General features: G+C 42.3%; 3 protein-coding genes across 4 annotated transcripts; 2 read left to right on the forward strand and 1 right to left on the reverse strand.

Moving 5' to 3' along the window:
* Nucleotides 1-943: 943 nt before the first annotated feature.
* vwa5b2 (von Willebrand factor A domain containing 5B2) lies at nt 944-10,731 on the forward strand. Its single transcript, XM_029524780.1, has 23 exons — nt 944-1,082; nt 1,839-2,054; nt 2,795-3,020; nt 3,141-3,298; nt 3,498-3,629; nt 3,724-3,848; nt 3,960-4,136; nt 4,217-4,327; nt 5,018-5,220; nt 6,112-6,226; nt 6,354-6,539; nt 6,623-6,839; nt 6,922-7,083; nt 7,123-7,259; nt 7,517-7,739; nt 7,824-8,162; nt 8,273-8,422; nt 8,820-8,912; nt 8,990-9,040; nt 9,484-9,595; nt 9,763-9,886; nt 9,973-10,144; nt 10,274-10,731. The coding sequence occupies exons 1-23, from the start codon at nt 944-946 to the stop codon at nt 10,729-10,731; spliced, it is 4,026 nt and encodes a 1,341-aa protein (XP_029380640.1).
* A 240-nt stretch (nt 10,732-10,971) lies between these two features.
* Nucleotides 10,972-16,545, reverse strand: alg3 (ALG3 alpha-1,3- mannosyltransferase). Of its 2 annotated transcripts, none has more exons than XM_029524622.1 (10): nt 16,261-16,545; nt 15,444-15,704; nt 14,682-14,781; nt 14,432-14,579; nt 14,114-14,274; nt 13,813-13,933; nt 13,506-13,711; nt 12,654-12,730; nt 12,400-12,544; nt 10,972-12,305 (listed from the first exon to the last, which is right to left on the reverse strand). In XM_029524622.1, the coding sequence occupies exons 2-10, from the start codon at nt 15,622-15,624 to the stop codon at nt 12,125-12,127; spliced, it is 1,320 nt and encodes a 439-aa protein (XP_029380482.1). In that variant the 5' UTR covers nt 15,625-15,704; nt 16,261-16,545; the 3' UTR covers nt 10,972-12,124. The 2 variants fall into 2 exon arrangements, with proteins under 2 accessions (XP_029380482.1, XP_029380481.1); XM_029524621.1 differs by having other exon boundaries at nt 15,444-15,754.
* mul2 (mitochondrial E3 ubiquitin protein ligase 2) lies at nt 15,708-19,495 on the forward strand. Its single transcript, XM_029524623.1, has 6 exons — nt 15,708-15,761; nt 16,292-16,426; nt 16,823-16,910; nt 17,029-17,149; nt 17,340-17,571; nt 17,707-19,495. The coding sequence occupies exons 2-6, from the start codon at nt 16,310-16,312 to the stop codon at nt 18,220-18,222; spliced, it is 1,074 nt and encodes a 357-aa protein (XP_029380483.1). The 5' UTR covers nt 15,708-15,761; nt 16,292-16,309; the 3' UTR covers nt 18,223-19,495.
* The last annotated feature ends 296 nt before the right edge of the window (nt 19,496-19,791 follow it).

The following is a 19,791-nucleotide window of genomic DNA, read 5'->3' on the forward strand; positions in this document are numbered from 1 at the left end:
TTGCCGTTTGGATGTATACTGGCAACATTAGTTTGCCATATAAAAAAAAAAAAAAAAATAGCAGCCATCTATTTGCCCCTTATGATCTGAAAGCACAGTAGCCAGATGGAGGCTGTTGATCTAGTTAGGAAGGGGGACGTGAAAAGACCATTACCTGGATCACAGCAAACACTTGCAGACACGCGCACACAAATGCCCACATGTGAGCGTGCACAAACACACATGCGTACACACCCACACTTGTACTCGGTCTACCTCTCAATAAGCAGTGATCTGCACACGGTCTCTGCACCTGCTGCACTTAAAGTTATTAAGTGTTCAGTCAGGAAGAATAATTGCATACAGCTTGAGTTACATAAATGGAAACTGTGATTACTTTCAGTTTAAAGTTACCCTAGATTACAAAGTACAGAAGAGTCCAACTTGTGGTGTTAGCCATGGTTTCAGGTAAAGAAGGGTAAGACAGTAATCATAAAGGCATATGAATTAGCATTCATACCCTGATTGCATATACTGACCACGATGCATAGTGTAATAAGTGCTGATCTGCGGTGTTAATTATTAACAAAGCCTCTGACACTCAGACTACCACCGTTGGTTGCTAAGAGCCGGAGGACATACCTTGGTCACAGGTTGAAGAGCTGACATGTAGATATAAATATACATCTGGTAGGTTGAAATATAAAAGAAAGTCAAACCAATGGAAATTTTAGATTCTTTTAACCAATCCTAAATCAAGGCTAAGTTAGCCAGTTTCACTGACTTGTCTAGCCTTAAATTTAAGGCCAATAGACCATTGTGACTGTACACTGAATGGAAAATGAGAGAATTTGAATGCACACTCACACATTCCTATTCCTGTCCGCTCACATCATCTCACCAGTCTGTGTACCTGTGTTCTTGTGCAGCCAGCAGAGTAGAGGCTTGCAGGTATCCAGAAAAGATGGTGGGACTGAGAAACCGCTCCACTTGGGAACCACTGCTCCTCAAGGCCTCCTGCATTAAGTCCTGTGCCAACGGCTGCTCCCTGGGCATCACCACAAACCTCACTTATGCTAATGCTGGCATAGAGTCTGTAGATGGTAAGTAAGGCAGTGCTATGCGTTTAAATGGGCTAAGAGTCCCAGCAGCTCTGTTTTGAACTCAACTGTATTTATCAGATGGTTTTTAAGGTGGAAGAAAAATACTTATACTTACTAATTCACTAAATCCTCCATACACCAAAAACTATCTCAGAGTAACACCGTATTCATTCTAGCTATGTCGTATTTATCAGAAAGGTTATTAAAAGGCTGGTGGAAATACATTTAACTTTGAAATATTTATAATGTTTGGATGTAGGACAAGACACAGTGAGATGGAATTAGTGTGGGCCAAAAAAAAAAAAAAAGAAAAGAAAAATGCAGGGCTTTATTTGGATGTGTAACTGGGTAATGTCAGCATAGCAGAGGTAAATGGCACTTCAAACTAAAGATGTGACCAATATGTGAAAAATATTCTGCAAATTGGAAATAATGGAGGTATAATAAAAATATCAAAGGCTGCAGAACAGAATTAGGTTGCCTAAAACAACAAAGAAAAGACTCCGAATTCACCCATAGGTTTGGAGCACTGATGTACCTGACAGCTGGGACCGACGGAAATAGATGATTAAACATTATATGATAGGTATGATAAGATAACAGGGTTGAGAAAAATGTTTAAAATGTTTAAACCGCTGTAAGTTGGTAAAGCAGACTTTTACCATCCATCCGGCTTTGAATGATGCTACATGTTTTCTAATTTCAGTGGTTTCCAAGCCAGAGTAAGAGTGTGATTCATTGTTTTCGGACGCGTAGGTGTGTTTGTGTACCCTCTTGGAGAAAAGGAGGTCGTGGTGGGCTTTGAGGCTGTGATTGCGGGCCGACTGGTAGGGGTCCAGATACAGAGCCGTGGGAAGCTGAAGGACTGTTGCCTGGATTGCTGTACCGGATCAGGTCCTGAAGGCCACTGTGGGAATCGCCGGGAGTGGGGCTGCTGTGGAAGCTCCAACCATGACATTCAATGCACCAATGGTGAGGATGGAGGAGGGAAGAATGCAATGGAGAGGGGGGGGGGAAAGAAATCTAATGAGTTGCAACATATTTATCTAACACAAAATTAAGCCCGCATTACTTTCACACACGCTCTCTGTGCTGTCCAATTTATTCAATTAACCAGTTAATAAATACGTTGGTTACTGAGCAGTAATCGGTCTAACTCATTTATGGATACTGCTGGCAGCAGCAGCTTTATAACACCCAGAACCAAAGAGAAATATCTTAACAAGTACAAATATGAATTCCTGTCAAATGCCTTTAACAAATGATGTTCTTAGCCCAGAAAATCAAAGCTACTTCTGTATAAGAAACTGTTTTGCAGTTTAGCAGAACCACAAATCATTTGAACTGGTGGCGTTTGAACTGCTGCAGACTGCTGTCTACTGCTGGAGCATAAATATAGCTACAGTAGGCCCCTCCTCGGTCCTGTGCTTGTCTCACTGAGGATAATAGGACAGACAAGGGAGACAAAGAGATTTGGTTGCCTGCCTAATGGTGAAATAGTATTTACTTACCAACAGACTTCGACTTGAAGTGCATAGCATTTTGTTGGAAGTGGTATCATGTACAAGGAATCCATTTCTTAATATAACCTATAACACTATTGGGATAATTTTAACATTATTTTTGATTTAGGGACACAATTACCAGTTTGTCTGGCTTTGTAAATGATCATATAAAGTGTGCTCTATAAAATAACTGCTGTATACTTTTAGGACATCTGATCCTGGACGAAGACCTTGAAAGAACCACCTTCATTGTGGGTACAGGGGTCATTGGTGCCATGGACATAGTGTCCATTATCATAAGCACCACACTTGAACTACCCACATTAGAAAATGGAGCAATCCACATCGTCTACCCCTCATTACTTACTCCAATAGTCACTGGCCAGATGACTCCTAGCAAGAGTGAAAATGGGGGTAAACTGGATGAAACTAGGTATTTACTTCAAAACTAAATGTGGTAACATAATTTTAACTGACATGAAGTGATGGATGTAATACAAATCACCTGCTGCAAATTATTTTCTTAAAAAATCCATACCACTGTTCTCTTTAGAGCCACCAGCTGTTTTGGTGCCACCACAGGAAAACAAGGCCGGGTCCTCGACTCTGAGCAGCAATGTGCCCACAACATCTTTACCAGAACTGCTGCCAGTCTGGCTCCATATGAACTCAACTTCCAGCTGCTTGTCAGAGGAGCCTGTCTGCTGGCGGGTACTGCCTTTCTTCTCAAAGCTCGAGTGCACAGTTATTGATTCAGCCAGTGAATAATTGGTAAAGCTGGCAAGCTAATTTCAAAAGAAATTAACAGACACCTAGAGAGTCCTTGAATCCGAGCACAAGCAGAACACAAAATCTAAAGCTGGTAGATGCAAGTTTTTTGTTGTTTTTTTTTAACTGGACTAATTTGCAGGACTGGAGAGCCCCACCCATGCCCTCAGGGCAGATGCAGACCCCAGTGCCCAGAGTGCATCTGCCACCTACATCACCCTGGCACAGGAGCATCCATATGACAGACACATAGAGATCATTTTGCACCTCAGTGGTGAGCGATGGCGAATTGGCATATAAGTGTATATATTTTCTTTTTGCGTCACTTTCTGTTTTCAATGAAAGTTTATGCTCAAACACTTTCACAGAGCCTCACAGCCCATTGGTCATCTTAGAGAGAGGCAGGCTTTCTTTCAGCCAGTATGAAAGGCAGATCTGTTCCCGTCGTGATTTCATCCGCTGCACCCGCAAAGACTCGGAACCTGAAAGGAAGGTTGGTGTATCTCGTCTCTATTTGCCTTTTCACATCTCAATCATTTATATACGTTAAAATAATAATAATAATAATAATAAAAAGCTGACCTGATTATTTCTCCCTCTGCAGGTGGAGTTTGTGAGGAAACGGTACCACAAAGACATTCTGAGCAGTCCCGTCCTGATGCTCAACTTCTGTCCTGACTTGCTGTGTGAACCTTTGGAGCTGCACAAAGCCACCAGAGAGCTCTTGTTCCTTGTAGATCGCAGTGGCAGTATGAGCGGTACCAACATCCACCGTGTTAAGGTCAGCTGCTGTCAGGACAAAAACATACAGACGAGGCAGAGTTCAGGCTGCATACCGTCTACCCCTTGTTGTTTCCACAGGAAGCCATGGTGGTGGCATTGAAGAGTCTCCCCTCCGGCACCATGCTCAACATTGTGGGCTTCGGCACCACCATCAAGCCTCTTTTCACCTCCAGCAAGCTCTGCACCGATGTTAGTTTTACACACTGGCTTCACTCACAATGGAGAATAATCTGAATACTTATTTATTAGACTTGCGCTGAAATAAATCATGTGTCATATTCATTATCTGATTATGACCCCTTTCTGTTAAAAGAAAATACTGGGATCAACCGTATCATGTCTTCTGAAAGCAGATGTTTTTTAACCATGCAGGAAAATGTGTTTTCATTTTGCCTACTTTAACTCTAATCAGGCAATAGGTCAGTTCCTGGGGTTGCCTTAGTAGCAGAGTATCAGGTTTTATCCAGACCAGGGGTTGCAAGGACAAACAGTCTTTGCACATACTCTTCACCATATGGTGACCTTTCATGCATTTTCGCTAAGGCAGGAGATGCCCTTCTATCTCATCTCCTGTCAAGCATGTTTGTCCACAGTGTGATTTGAGGCAGTTTTAAGGCAGCTGCTAATGTGTGTATGTTTGCTCTCCCTTTATTATAGAAGCACTGATTCAATTCTTTGCTACCCTTACAGAGTAATTGGTTCATCTGATGTCTAAAGGTGAATTTATCTGGACAACATAGGTAGTGTTTGCACAGGTAGCACAACAGTGGGACAGTTTTTTTTTTTTTTTTTGGGGGGGGGTTTCCCCTCAATGCTTGCTTCTCTTCTTTACTGTAGATCTGATTTCCTCTCTACTTTTCTGTTTCTGCATGTAAACAGGCTACTCTCATGCAGGCATACGAATATATCCAGAGGATGAGAGCTGATATGCGAGGCACAAACCTTCTGGGCGCACTGTACTGGGTATACCAACAGCCCATGCAGCGCTCATATCCTCGCCAGGTCTTTATCATTACAGATGGATCCATTAGCAATGTTGCTAAAGTGCTAGAGTTGGTGCGCAGAAACACATGTGCTGGCAGGTAAGGAGCCCTAACACTAACTGTCGATTCAAGATTCAACCCATTTTAATCATGCAAAGAATGGCACAGAGGGGTGGGATGTCATCAGCACTTAAAATTGATAAAAATGAAACCAAATAGTTACCAAAAGCTTTTCTAGCTGGCATGCGATAGGACATTTAATCACTGAGGATGACGGGCTAGCAGAGAGCAATGTGGTATGGAGAGTGCAGGCAGGGTGAGGTGATAAATCTGATGGAGACAGTGTGGGGGAGGAAAGGAGAGAGACGAGCCAATGAGAAAGAAAGGAGATGCAGGCAAATTGCCATGCAGAGTTGAGAGTGAGGCACAGTAAAGGAAAGGAAGGAAGGGGTTGAGATATTCTTCAGCCCCGCCCACTAATCCTGTTAAGTGCTCTCCTCTGCAGTGAGAGTCATGGCCCTCTGGTTTTCCTTGGGCCCTTCAGCAATACATAACTATTCCTATAATTTATTCCTCATTAGTATTCTCCTGCTGTACTGACTTTCTCCACTGTATTTTCGCTGCCCTATTATAAACTCTGTTAATATTTGCTTTTTCTTTATTGGCATGCAACAATTCCAGCCTACATCCGGAAAACATATTTGTTCTCTTGGTTCGATATAATTTTGGTTACCTGGCCATTCAGACAGATCTGCTGTTTTTTAAGACAATGCTGAAGGTCTCAGACTTTACAGTTATTAGAGCCCTTTTCTTTTCAAACTCTCAGTTCACCAATTCACACATGATCCCTTTGTGTGCACAAATAACAGTTTTCCTGTTTCACGACTAAAATTTTTGTCTTTCCCAAAAGTCAGGGATGCCTCAGTAACTTATGAGGGTGTCAATGTAAGTGTCATGTAAGTGAAGGAAGACACGATATCACCCCTGCAGATGCTTTGGGCTGGGCCTGGGCCCTCGAGCCTGCCGGAGACTCCTGAAGGGCGTTGCCAAACTAACCGGAGGGATGACAGAGTTCTTGGATGATGAGGAAAGACTCCAGCCCAAGGTCAGTAGCATCGCAATACTGCCACCTACTGGAAAAATAGACACTGACAGCCACTTTGTCAGCTACACAAAAGGCCTTAATATTAATAATGATTATAATACTTAGCGATACAAATTTCCGTCATTAGTTAATCAAGTCACTGAAAAAGGCCTTTGAACCCGTGCTGACTGACATGCGGATCGACTGGTACCTGCCAGAAAACATGGAGGCTCTTCTTTCGCCCAATGAAATCCCTCCACTCTACCCTGGGAATCGCCTCATTGGATATTGCACATTGTATGATATGACATATTTCAAAGCAAAAAAGACAGAGGTACCCATCAATACTTTTTTTCTAAGTCCCTGTGTGCTTGCATAGGAAAACTGATTTCTAATGTGATGTGACTTATTTTATAGTCCCAAAGCTGTGCCTTTAAAGGTTTAAATCGCGGCTCCACGGGTTCTGTTTTTGGCCAATCAAATGATGAGCTTTCACCTCCTCCTGCCTCTGAACTGATGCCTGTGGTGACAAGTGCAGATGGCACTGACTTGGAGGAAGCGCTGAGGGAGATCTCGAGAGAAATCTCTTCTGAGTTCTCCTGTGCCAGAGACGGTGACCCTGGCGCCAGCCCAGGTCAGTCATAAACGGAGCTTACATGTTCCTCCTGGACACTTTCTTCATAAAGTGTTAAATAGCTGGCATTTGTACACTCTAGGTGTGGAGGCAGACTGGTCCAACGACGTGAGGAGGAGGATCCAGGAGAGCTCTTACATCCAGGAGCAGTACGTCCTCACTCACTGCTCCCTCAGTAGTGAGCAGAGTCTACAGACACAGTCCCACTCACACATACACACCTCGTCCAAGTCTGAGTCGGCAGGTGGGGTGTTTCTACCTGACACCCACTCCTCTGGTTCAGTGCTGGATACAGGCTCTCTACCACAAGGCCTTGAGAAGATGCTACCTCCTGACCAGAGATCGTCCTTGTCTCGCTGGGCAGATTCTGCATGGCAGCAAAACCTCTCAGCTGAAATCCCTGATAACGGAGCCAAAAAGGCAAGATTGTTTGTGATAGACCCTAAAGCACTTTTCTGTAGCCATGCAACTTATTTGTCATAAAAAAGGTACCTCCACAGCTGCTACAAAACAGTTTGACAGCACAAAAGAGTTGAAAAAGTGGTCTGGAAGAGATTGTAGTGTCTGATGTTTCTGCTTGAGGTTGGCTGGCGCAAAATAACATTGAGAGATAATATATCACAGATAGATCGGAACCCCTTTTTGTACCTGTTGGATTTTCCCTTCCACCCAAACAGAGCGGGCGTCTGGACGGAGGTGAGGAGTCTAGGAGGAGACAAAAAGCACTGGCACGTTCAACCATGGCAGCACGGAGTTTCTCATCCCCACAGGGTGAGCTGGAGATGCATCGCCTGAGGAGAGCTCTGGAGAGGGTCTCCTTTGACCAAACACTGGGTGGGAGGTTGGATGAAAGTGACGGGGAAACGAAGCCACTGTCCTGCATAAGCCTCACTGACTCCAGTAAGTTACTCTAAAGAAAACCAGGATTATGCTTCTTATTTTCCCCCCATCACATGTCTGTCGCTTTCTCATGCATACCTTCAGATGGTCTCCTGTTCCCAGCATCTCCTCTGGACTGGGACAGCTTCACAGATCCAGAGTTCCTCTTCACTGCTGCCCGTCCAGAGGATCCCCCTCCAGGTCAGTGCCGCTCGCTCATTCATGGGCTGCTGAGTGGCAGGCCTGTGTCCTGGGAGGTCACTGTCGACCTGGGGCATCTCTGGACCCCTGAGGGCCAGGAGACACCAGAGGCTGAGGAATGCAGAGGGGGAGAAGATGTAAGAGGAGGGGAACCATGGGAAGAGATTATCCACCAACTGACCGCTCGCTCAGTTATAAGAGACTTTGAGAAAATGGCTGAGAAGGAGAGCGACATTGGACATGGTGAAGTTTTTATGGCAGTTTTTCTCTTACTGACTGATATACCAGTGACGTCTCCTCACTGTTAGAGGTTATCCCTAACTCTTTCTGTGGTGTATTTTATGATTCCCAAGGTTCAGCTAAGCGATATCGTATGAAGGCTATCCAGACCAGTAAGCACTGCAACATCATTTGCATGTACACAGCCTACACTACCACTGATAGCAACCCCAATACGGGCTTTCTGGAAAGTATGGACGTCCAAACCACAGGTACAGTATGCTGCTCAATCTCACAAAGGCAAAAAAGTTTAAAATATGAATTTTACATATTTACATATTGGATTTTAGTCTCAGAGCCAGAAAGGACATTACAAGATAGTCATCTTATACCCCTTTTGGCTCTGTGGAGCATTTGTGACCCAGATAATATTATTAGTGTTATCACAACTTCGTCTTGAGGCTTTAAAATTTCACTGACACCTTGTACTATAAATTTTGAGTTTAAGAGTTTAAAAGATAGAGGCATTTACTGGGCAGGGAGGGTCTCTACTGGAGTAGTTTGACCTAACATGATTTCCCTGAACATGCCTTGTCCATTTGGACACTATGTTTTATCGTGCATTTGTCGTGTGTGTTTGTGTAGGGATGCATTTAGGGAACAAGTGGAGTGCCCAGTCAGGTAGTCGCAGGCAGAGGACCTATTCTGTGGGACTGGGCAGACGGCGCACCAGCAGAGACAGTGAAGAGATGGGGGACACCTGGAACTCCACAGGTATTAGGACTGAATGATACCGTCACGCATTTCTCCTGTCAAGACTTTAGGTCATCAACGATCTTTGTATCTCTCAGACAGAGATGAAACTCCCGCTTCACCATGTAGCATTACATCCTGGGACTCTAGTAAGTATCGCTCAGTGGAAAAAAATTGTCACTGTTTTCTATATTAATCAGCACTAAAGGGAAAAAATAAAAGGAAAAACAGAAATAAAAAAGGAAGCGCCCCCTGACGCATCACTATCATCTGAGATTGTTTTTTCAAAGGGTGAATTCACACAAGACCATAAGACCAAAAAGGCAAGATATTCTCCTTTACAGAGCTTCTAGTGGCATTAAGTATAAATGCTGATATTTTAGTTTCATGAGACCTCAGCTTGACTCAACAAATTAGTCAATGTGGTAAAAATACAAACATTTTATATTATTACCTTTAAGAGTATTGTTTAAATAAAATTACCTTTCCTCTAAATAATTCACAATAATTTTCTAAATAGTTTTACTGAAGGTTTTGTGACAAACATCACCTTATAATTTGATGAAACTGTTATTCCATGATGCTGTCTCAGGTGTAGGAGGTAACACCTTCTCTGCTACAGCTCCAGCAGTGACAGGCACCTCGTCCACTCGTTCACAGCGATCTATAGAGAGCAAGTCTATGGAGAGTTTCTTCGGAGCCAGGTAAAGAGCCTGTAAATGATTATTATTTGGGAACATTTCTTGTCAATGCTGCATTCAGCTTTGAAGAGCATTGGCAAAAACATTAATGTATTAGAAGTCGCTCTGCTCAAATGGGTGTATTGGACTTCAGATTAGGAGGGAAACTTGCGTGTTTTTATATATTCCAGATTCCCACTGGGCAGACTCAGATCCTCCATTTCATCAGGAAAGCAGATTCCTCTGAAGTCCCACTGTTTGTCTGCAGAGATTGAAAAACAACCTGAAACTGAAGCCCAAGACTACCTTCCCCTGGTGAGCGGTGCTGAAAAACAACATGCAATCAACCCACAAGAGTGCAGACACAGTTATTAATTAGTGTCAATATGGTGTCTCATCAGGTGCGCCTGCAGCTGGCCTCTGGAGCTTTTCTTCTGACAGAAATCTACTCAGATTGTGTCCAGATCCCCCTGGACCGCCTGAAAAGAGCCTCGCCCTACAGCCTCCACCGGCGAAGCCTCAGTCCACCTTTCCGCTGCATATCCCCCAGTGCTCCATCTTTATCCACCTCTGCCAAACCTCTGGGTGCTTCCACTAGTCACCATGTTACCTTCTCTCCTTCTTCCTGCATCCTCTCCAAACCAACCTCACCTCCTTTCCACCACACGCCAGACGACACTCCCCTGATGCTGGAACCAAGGCTTCGTCAAAGGCACTTTTCAGACCGAGACCCCATCACCTCACCGCCTGACCTCCCCAGCTCTGAGGAAGGCTCCCTCGAGCTACCTGTTGGCCTCCCCCACAGCCAGAGCCATGGCCAGGCAGACAGTGGTCGCGGATCAGAGACAGATGTATATGAAGGCTCAGTAGAACCAGCAGAGCTCCAGGGTGGCTGCAAGTTGGCTCAGGAGGATCTGGAGGGCTCGAGCTGGGCCACAGCCGTGGCTCTCGCCTGGCTGGAGCATCGCTGTGCTGGCTACTTCATGGAGTGGGAGCTGGTGGCAGCAAAGGCAGACTACTGGCTGCACTGTCAGGAGCTGCCTGAGGGAGTGGACCTGGCAGGGCTGAAGGGGGCTGCCAGACAGCTGTTCCTGCTGCTACGCCACTGGGACGAGAACATCAAGCTGAACATGCTGTGTTATAACCCCAATAACATGTGAGACAATCATTTCTGAGGAAACTGAGCCAGACCTACTGATTCACAAAATCATGTGACTCCAAAGAAGCAATGCCTTTAAATGGAAAAGTAAATCTTGTATTTTTCTCTGCAGTGTGACTGTTAGCATAACCCAGTGCCAAGTTCATTCTGATATTAACGAAGCTGGACATAAAAAATTATTGATGTTATGATTCATATTAACCTGACAAGACTACCCTTTACAGAATATTGACTGAAGTGGCCTTTTATTATAAACATGCTATATGCAATCACAAGAATGCCTTTACTACCTGACTTGGCTTTTTTGTAGTCTTACATTTTAGCTTCCTTTCAGTATAATGTCATTTATTTGCAGAATGTATTATTGCAATTAGTCAGACATGAGTTATTTTGATTATAAAGATGATTATTTGATAAACTAATGAAAGATTACTTGAAACAATGAACTAATTGGGATAATAAATAAAAATGAACCATGCTGGAATTTAGCTGTATATGTTGTAATGTATAACAAACCAAGGTGTTCAAAAAGAAGAAACAAATAGCATCAGATGAAACATAACATCAAGGTTAAGTGGAATCTCTCTTTAATATAAAATAATACACTTTTGCCGTTTCATTCTGTTGTATAGCCTTCAAGTAACGTGCTGATGAGAGCGGGAAGCGCTCATAGCTGAGGATGGATCATTTAGCTAATAAATCAGACAAATACCGGTAATTGTTGATTGTCTCGTTTGCATAATTGTCTAAAATTATACTATTGGAAAAGCATTTGCTGGGGAAAATTGAAATTATTTCTACTTGCATGGGTAGCAAATGAATATGCCAGAATCTTTTGCCTGATATATAAGTGATTTCAAGCGTTGCACTAAGTTATTACCTAATGGTATGGTCATGGCTTTCTTTACACAACATAGAAGATAGTTAGTGCACCAGTAAATTAATTCTGATATAATGGGGTCAGTTGAATTATGGGCCTATTGTCATTTTTACACACTGAGTAGAAATATAATCTATTTAATCTTTTCACACAAGGGGGGGAAAAAAAAAAACAAACATTCACAATTTCCTCTTAGCACTGTACTATACTCCTATTGTGTATTTGAAAATGAAACCTGAGTATCCATATTGTTTCTTCTTTTCATCTCTTCAAGGAACGACTTCCATTCATTTCATCATGCAGGTATGTGTCTGCGGACTAAACCCACACGTTCAAGTACTTCACTCTTAGCAGTGAGCTGAGGTGAGAAGCATGAAGTGGCTCCTTTCATTAACAGTCTACACCAGCAACCTCCTTCTGCTCTGTGCTAAAAAGATCAATGAGAGGAGGTGGATGGAGACTGTTCAGCAGCTGATTTGACCGAATACGACATCCGGTCTGATCAGACTGTGGCTCACTGATTTTTGTCCTTGACCGGTGCATTTTGTTGTGTTTCTGCTGGGGCTGATTGCAGGGGTGGAGCCAGCCACAGACAGAGAAGGATGATGAGATGGCACACATGGAGCGTGGCTGAACTACCGTTAGTGGAGGGGTATGTGTTCCATGAAAGCTCGATCAGACCAAGAATCAGGACCCTGGACACGAGGACAAGCAATAATGTCTTAACTAGTAGCTGAATGTTTGGTGATTGTGTAAAACATGTCCAGAGCTGAAGTTAAACTTTCTTACCGAAGAAGGTGGGCCAACTTCTTGACTCCTCCACTCCAGAGCAGGTAAGGCAGCGTGTGGAAGTACCAGACGTAGAACTGGTAGTGCAACGAGCGACTGAAGCACATGCCAATGAAGTTAGAGGTGAAGAGAATGAGCACTATCTGTGTTGGTCTGTTAAGGTTTACCAAAGAAAACCCAGCTCTGACCAACGTGAACATGAATGTGTCCTTATTCTATAGATAGGAATATATTCACATGGGGCAGAAGGATATGATCCACAGTGTTCTTCTGAGGGGGAATTTTCCTCTTTCCAGGCTCCTTGAGGATTTCTAAGATGCTTTCTCGTGGCCTGTTAAGAGAAAAATAAGGAGGAAGTTTGCACAAAGCTTTTTTTTTTTTTTTTTTTTTTTTTTATTCCACTCCTATGACCACAATGTTATAATGATAAAAATAATGTTGCATCCCTTAATGACAGATCCAACATATAAATTTACCTGGCATTACCATTTTTGAGAACACAAAAAACAGAAAAAATCCAGATAATTGGATTGTGCAGGAAAATCTGCCCTTTTACTTTTAGGTCAGTAAGATTTTATAGCTCGTAAAATGATGCAATGTTAAAGCTTGTGGTTGCATAAGACACTTTCTAAACCAGTCAACCAATTTCTCTAAACTGTGCTCTCTTTGAGAACATTAAATCACATATTAATGAACACCAAGTCACCACTTCACAAATGTTATTTGTGCACGTCTGCTACAATAAACCCAACACGGACAAGTTACTTTCATATTATTGCTTTACAGCCGAGCACTAAACTTGTTCGTAGTGATGTGAAACATTAGTATAATATTATATATTTTATAATCCCAGAAAGATTTCCCCACTACGCAGGTGATGGAGATGATAGAGCAGTTGTTATAGTTATGATAACCTATTTAAATAAAAGCCCTTTGTGCTGCAAGTTGCTGCTGCGATCTATATAATTAGCACAGGCACTCTCGCTGAATATACAAAAACATCTAGGCCCATGACATGAAATATTTATTGAGTTAACACCTGTGGTGTTGTGGCAACATTTTAAGCCTGCCGACAGTGAACTTGGCACAGTAAAATTTTGTCTCACCTCTTCCACCGCCAGAAAGCAAAAAGCAGCAAGGTTAGCAGGTGGGCGGCCAGCAGGACCAAGTGAAAATAACGATTCAAGAAGAGCCATTCTGGCAGGAAGCGCCAGTTCACCGTCCACTTGAACATGAACTGACGGCCAAGATCGAAAGCCCGGCTCATGTACCCGATGGGATTCTCCAGAAGGAAAGGCAGGCCCAGCAAAAGCTGTGATATCAAAACAGATTCATTCAGTGGTCACATTAATATACATTTAGGTGATCATGTAAGAAAGCAAAGTTGTTTTTTTTTTTGCAGGAAATATTTACCTGTATACCTGCACAAAGAGAAAGTTTTGGGATTGTTCTGATCAGACCGAACTCAGAGAGGAGTAGGAAAAGTAGCCCAGGGGCAAAAAGAAATATGTTCATCTTGACAGATACTGCTAAACTGTCAGAAAGAGAGGGAGACCGAGTTGTAATTTCATAACATAACACGTGGCAAAAATTCACAACATACTGTATGATGATTTGAAAATAACTAAATAAACATATCATCTGTTAATACAGTACTCTTGATTATCAGTGGGAGACATTGGATAAGAGGATACATTGAAGTGTCCACACTTGCCTGTAGACACCACAACCCAGGGTCCATCGTCCATCCATGAAGAGGTTGACAGCTGCAAAAAGCAGCATCATGGCCACTGGATCATTGAAGAGACGCAGCACAAAGATGGAGTGGATCCGATAGGAAGCGCAACAAACAAAGAAAAACACATAGGGAGGAACCTGGAGAAATGAAACGGAGGGGAATAATTGTTATCATGGAAAGAGACCCCGGTTATGTAAGCCTTAATAACAAACTACTTCGACTTAGTGGCATATAGCAGGGGGAAAATAAATAAATAAATAAATCAAGGTTCCAGTTGCACAACTACAAACTCACCTTCTTAGTACGATTGTATATCCTGAAGATGAGCAACAGCGTGATGAGGTAGAAAACAGCAAAAATGTACTGGCCCAGACGGATGTTCAGCCCATGACTTGTGATATAATACAAAGCCGCGAAGATGTAGACAAAGCCTGCTGGGTACCTGCAACAACAAGGTGTTCATTGATCTCAGAGGCCTGTATTCAAAATTACATTTAATTACAGGATTGAGAGACCCACAACACAAAAGACATTTCAAACCTACACCAAGGGGCCCGTGTCTCCTTTAAGCTGAGTATAGTCATAGGTGCCATTGATGAACCCCTCAACTTCATCCATATAGGCTTTCCAGTCTATTTCAGTGTCTGCAAGTATAGAAATTTTCAACAAGATTAGCCAATAACCATTATCATTGTTGTAACACCCTGGGGGAAAAAACAAAACAAACAACCTTCTAAAGCCATAACTCAGCAATAGTACAAAAGATGTCAAAAGCTCCCTGGATCTTAGCTTTGTGGTTTAAATATGTTAGTTTTCACTCATTAACATCACGGTCAATTTTATAACTTTATGTAGGTAGGTCTGGGGCATTGGTGAGACAAATCAAGGGCAAAAAAAACAACTGGGTAATGGATAATGCAGTTTTTCCGCAAATTTCTGTGTATTAATTAATTAATTTCATAATGAAAAATAATAAAGTAAGTGGAATTAAGGACAGCAAAGATAGTTGACAAACTAATGTTCAGATTTCTGGGTTACATTATAGCAGTATTTAACATGCTTCTACAAGTTTACAGTCAGTGGAAAATTTTTACCTGCGTAAACCTTTAAAAGTAGCAGCTGCTGAGAACGATGCATGTAATTTATCGCAGTGACAGAGCTGCTGTCGGTGGTCATGCAAAGACAGTAAATTCCCTTCTGACAGGTGGCACAGAGGGTTTGCTAACGCTACCTACCTAGCGCACAGGCAGGTTCAATCCAATAACAAAAGATATTAGCATGCTAACTAGCCGAGCAGCTTACTCACATGCTACTTTTTGTATGACCCACACATTGATCCCGATCTCCAGGAACCACAAAACGGAAGTGACCAGGGCCGTGTACTCAGTCTTGAACAGGACCAGATGTTTGTCCTGCCACAGCGTGCGGAGCTTCCCCCACAGCGGGCTCGGAGCACCGGGAGACTTTCTCCGTACACCTCCTGCCATCTCGGCGGCGTAAAGGCGACGTGGAGGGATGGCGCAAATGACGTGCGCCGACTATGACACGTGACCGCCGTTTTCGTCCCCTACGTCATATGACATGGACGGAACGGCTCGGTCAGGACTTTTCTTTCCTCTGACAGGTAAGAAAACAAACCTGTTTGTTGCACTTTATCACGAGAATATGTTTACTTTTATACATTAATTATTGTTACCCTTTCGGTTAGCTAACATTAAATGTTGCAGTCTAATACAGCGCCATGCTAACGCTGGAGAGTGCCGATGTATGTCATCAATGTTATAATTATTTTTAAGATTATTATCATTTAATGAAAAGGTGTAGAGGCACTGTTGGGGCTGCCTTGACAACATCAGCTGGACCACAAACTCTTTTTGGCCAAGACTTCACGTGCTTTACAATCCATACTTATAAACAATAAATTGTAGATGCAAACTCACAAGCTGCATAAAACTTAATTCAAAATTGTTTACATCTTGCAGTCGGGAATTGATTCTTCTTCTTCTTAACAATTTTTCTCACTTAAAGAGACAGAATCAAAATATTGACTACTGTATTATTTAATCCACACTAACATTTGGCCAATCAATACTTAATTGATGTTGATGTTTCGTTATCCTTACCTAGCACCTGATTGTTCTGGTTTGCTCCTAGAACTGTGACAAGAGACCGATGGAGGGATTTTCAGTGACGGTTACGGAGGCGGTGTGTCTTGGGGCCAGCCTTGCCCTCTCAGGCATCTGTTACTATTTCTACAGGAAGAGTCGGACAACAGTGAATAAACTTGATGTTAGTTCTGGATCATGTGTAGTGGACATAATTTTACTTTATATTTTGCTAATTCACACTTTTTCTTTGTATTGCTATGTGAAACGGATAGAAATGGGAGTAATTGTCAAGCCATGTTAACAATTTTCAGCTTTCACATTCAGCTGGAAGTCATGTTTAGATCAACACTAAGGCCAGTAACCAGTTACCAACTTTAAGTAGTAAGCTTGGGGCTGAAGCAGTATTAAACTGCTGCAACAGTGACAAGGTGCATGGTTTAGTATTTTGAGGATTGTAAAAGTACAGTATAGTGCTATTCAAAAATAGTAAGAAAATGTTTGTGTAACAGAAAGCTGAAGCTTCTTTCCTACAGTATGAATGCTGTGTCTACAATTAGTGTTTCTTTTGTGTTGTCAGGATGCGCCACACTTCACCATAGATGGGAAACTCAAAGATATTTTGAAGGCAACTCCAGGAGCATGTCTACAGTACGCTGTCATTGAAGGTAACCAGATCCTTACTATTTCTGATGCAACAAAAGTTGATGCAGATTTGTCCTCTGAAAGATGGCATTCCTTCTTTACCTCCTATTCTGTGTTGTGTGTTTATGCTTGCGCATGCAGGTGCTGTGCAGCCCATAGGCGAGCCTCTGAGGAGTCAGTTTCAAAGAGAAATTTTTGGTGTGTTACAAAAATTCATGTTGAGAGAACACAGGCTTGTGTGGAACAGCATTTCAGGCAGTTGGTGAGTACTATGTCAAGGCAGTGAAGTATTATGATGCTGTGACTACTCCCACTTTTTAACTTAAATTTTTTTATCTGCCTCGATCATTTCCACATATGACATCACCTCATCTTAGTGTTGATCTTTTTGTCTTGTATATTAATATGTGTACACTAAAAAGACCAATTGCTTTTCCCTCTATGTGTTGCAGGATAGACAGAGAGCAGCTCTTGCACCAAAGAGTAAATTCTGTTCCCTTTGTGCTAGTGGGATCAGACGAAACTGCAGTCAGAGTCCTGTGCCCTTTGCAAGCCTCTGGACTGCACATGGAAATTACTCATGAGAAGTTTCACCAGGTCAATTACAGCTTGGGTGACATCGTAGGACAATATTTTAGTGGGGAGAAACTTAAAGGGCAACTGGAGACAGAGGAAATGCTCAAAGTAAGTTGTTTTAATAGATGCTAACTTTGTTAAAATCTACTAATGTCATTAATTTCCATTCAATTACGAAAACATAACGATAATAACAATTACTTCTCAAATATGATGTTTATAAAAATTCCCCTCCTCTGTCAGGTGGGTGCAACTCTTACAGGAGTAGGTGAGTTAATACTGGACACAGACGGTACCCTGAATCTTCGAGCCCCTTCAAACAGTGCACAGTACTTCTTGAGTACCATGGACTCTGACACCCTACGACAGGATCTAGAGAACGTGACTGTTTGGTGGAAGGCCATTGCTGTTGCCTCTGCTTTGGCCGGAGCAGTGATTATCCTCTGGGTCGGTCGACGCTATTATAACCACGTAAGAGTTCGACGGGAATGGGAGCAGATGAGGAGTGAATATGAGAGACTTCAGGCTGAGGTGCAGCGATCGCGTAGTGCTATGGCGGGCACCGAGGCTCTTCAAGATGGGCTTGAGAATCACATAGAGAATGTCTGTGTGATTTGCCTCAGTCAGCCACGTGACTGTATTCTGTTGGACTGTGGGCATGTGTGCTGCTGCCACAGCTGCTACCTGGCCCTTCCACAGCACCTATGCCCCATTTGTAGGCAGAATATCAGCAGAGTGGTGCCACTTTTCCATGTCTGACGCACCTGTGACACCAAATTACCTCAGTGGAACCTAATCACCATTCAAACTTTACCGGCTTTACACATATAAGGTCTAGAGCACTGCATTTAGAACTAAAAAACAAAGGGCAAAAATGAACTGTCATTACTGCCATGGGTATACTGTATGTACATATGTACTGTATGTATTCATAAAATGTGAGTTATAGAGGTATATTACAAAGATTTAGTTCACCATGAAGTTTCATTCAGTGCTACAAATATGTGCTAGGCAATTGGAAATTGCATGTAAAAATATGCAATAGAAATATTTATTTTCCTAGATGTTTATTATGTGCCTTATTCAGATAATTTATATGGCTGCTACTGGCTCAGATTTATTGAAATTAATAAATTAAATCTGATCGAAGTGCGAAGCTGTTTTTTTTCCCCTCCAGCCTGAATATGTGAGTTTCTTGAGTTTACTGAAGCTGCATCTAGTGACAGCAACAGGCACGAGTGGGTGTAGCGTTGTAAAAAAATTCAGTAAACCATCAATCATAACACAATGGGGATAAACTGATTACTAAAATATCCCTATCATTAGTTATTCATATAAAAAAGAAATCTAACGTCTAGAGATGAGATAGATGAAAGCTAAAAACAAAATGAACTATTGTGGATCCCATACAGGCACTGTACACTGTATGAGAAACAAAATACTCTATCGCTTTGGACTTCGTTAAAATTAACAGGCAGGTATAGTTGAAATCACATATTATGATCAAAGGCTTTGACCTTTTTGGTTTCGCTGAGGTCCAGGTTTGATAAGTCCAGTTAGCTCTAGTTAATGTAATGCACTGTACGATTGTGATATCCAACCACATACTGATATAAAGTTCTCTGAAACATAAGGAAAGTAGTTAATGCCTGAATAGATCCATGTGTTTCACAGGACAGCATCAAATTAATTCATGACAGGGTTTTCTGCCTCTCCATAGGGGTACACATGCTTGTTGACAGCACCTGGTGTCTGAAAAGACTTTAGTGAGTCATTGAGCTGACTATTCCTGTCATCTCTAACAAGCAGCGAGGAGATGTTTAGAACAGTGTGAACATGAAAAGCAATAACGCAGAAGGGGAAAAACTAATAGGCCCCAATATGTGCATGTCCGTGTGCATTGTGCTTGAGTGGCGGTGGAAAAGGAGCAGGTGGGTGACACGGGATCCCATAAATCTTCAACGGTCGTAAGGGTCTACTTTGACAAATTCTTCATGAGCTCTGTCAGCAGAACAGCAGCTGTGGCTCTCAGGGAGCACACTATTCCTGTATCCTGTATCTCTTGAAGACCTCTGGGGGCATGGAAAAACACAACGGCATATGATTTGTTCATTCTCGTTGAGCAATTAAAAGGATAAAAACACACTCCAAATGCTTTTGAGGAGAGTGAATGCTCCACTAATTAGAGTAATTGATCCAACTAATTTATAAATGTATGTACAATTTACATAGCCATGAAAGTTTTGAAAAGTACAGTGATGATTTTGCCGAAGTTGTGATCATCGTCGCTGTTACTTTAAGAAAATAGCTCAAGAAGAGGCATTTATT

Source organism: Echeneis naucrates, chromosome 17 (assembly GCF_900963305.1).
Source record: "Echeneis naucrates chromosome 17, fEcheNa1.1, whole genome shotgun sequence".
Taxonomy (NCBI): Eukaryota; Metazoa; Chordata; class Actinopteri; order Carangiformes; family Echeneidae; genus Echeneis; species Echeneis naucrates.

Bases quoted from the DNA above. Each gene is read 5' to 3' on its own strand.
- vwa5b2 (XM_029524780.1), top strand. From the start codon at position 944: ATGGTGGGACTGAGAAACCGCTCCACTTGGGAACCACTGCTCCTCAAG. The intron at 3,299-3,497 runs GTACTGCCTTTC...ACTAATTTGCAG, and splicing joins AGGAGCCTGTCTGCTGGCGG to GACTGGAGAGCCCCACCCAT. The intron at 7,740-7,823 runs GTAAGTTACTCT...GCATACCTTCAG, and splicing joins CATAAGCCTCACTGACTCCA to ATGGTCTCCTGTTCCCAGCA.
- alg3 (XM_029524622.1), bottom strand. From the start codon at position 15,624: ATGGCAGGAGGTGTACGGAGAAAGTCTCCCGGTGCTCCGAGCCCGCTG. The intron at 14,275-14,431 runs GTGAGTTTGTAG...TCATTTCTCCAG, and splicing joins TATACAATCGTACTAAGAAG to GTTCCTCCCTATGTGTTTTT. The intron at 12,306-12,399 runs GTAAGAAAGTTT...CCTCGTGTCCAG, and splicing joins AAGTTGGCCCACCTTCTTCG to GGTCCTGATTCTTGGTCTGA.
- mul2 (XM_029524623.1), top strand. From the start codon at position 16,310: ATGGAGGGATTTTCAGTGACGGTTACGGAGGCGGTGTGTCTTGGGGCC. The intron at 16,911-17,028 runs GTAACCAGATCC...TTGCGCATGCAG, and splicing joins ACAGTACGCTGTCATTGAAG to GTGCTGTGCAGCCCATAGGC. The intron at 17,572-17,706 runs GTAAGTTGTTTT...CTCCTCTGTCAG, and splicing joins AGACAGAGGAAATGCTCAAA to GTGGGTGCAACTCTTACAGG.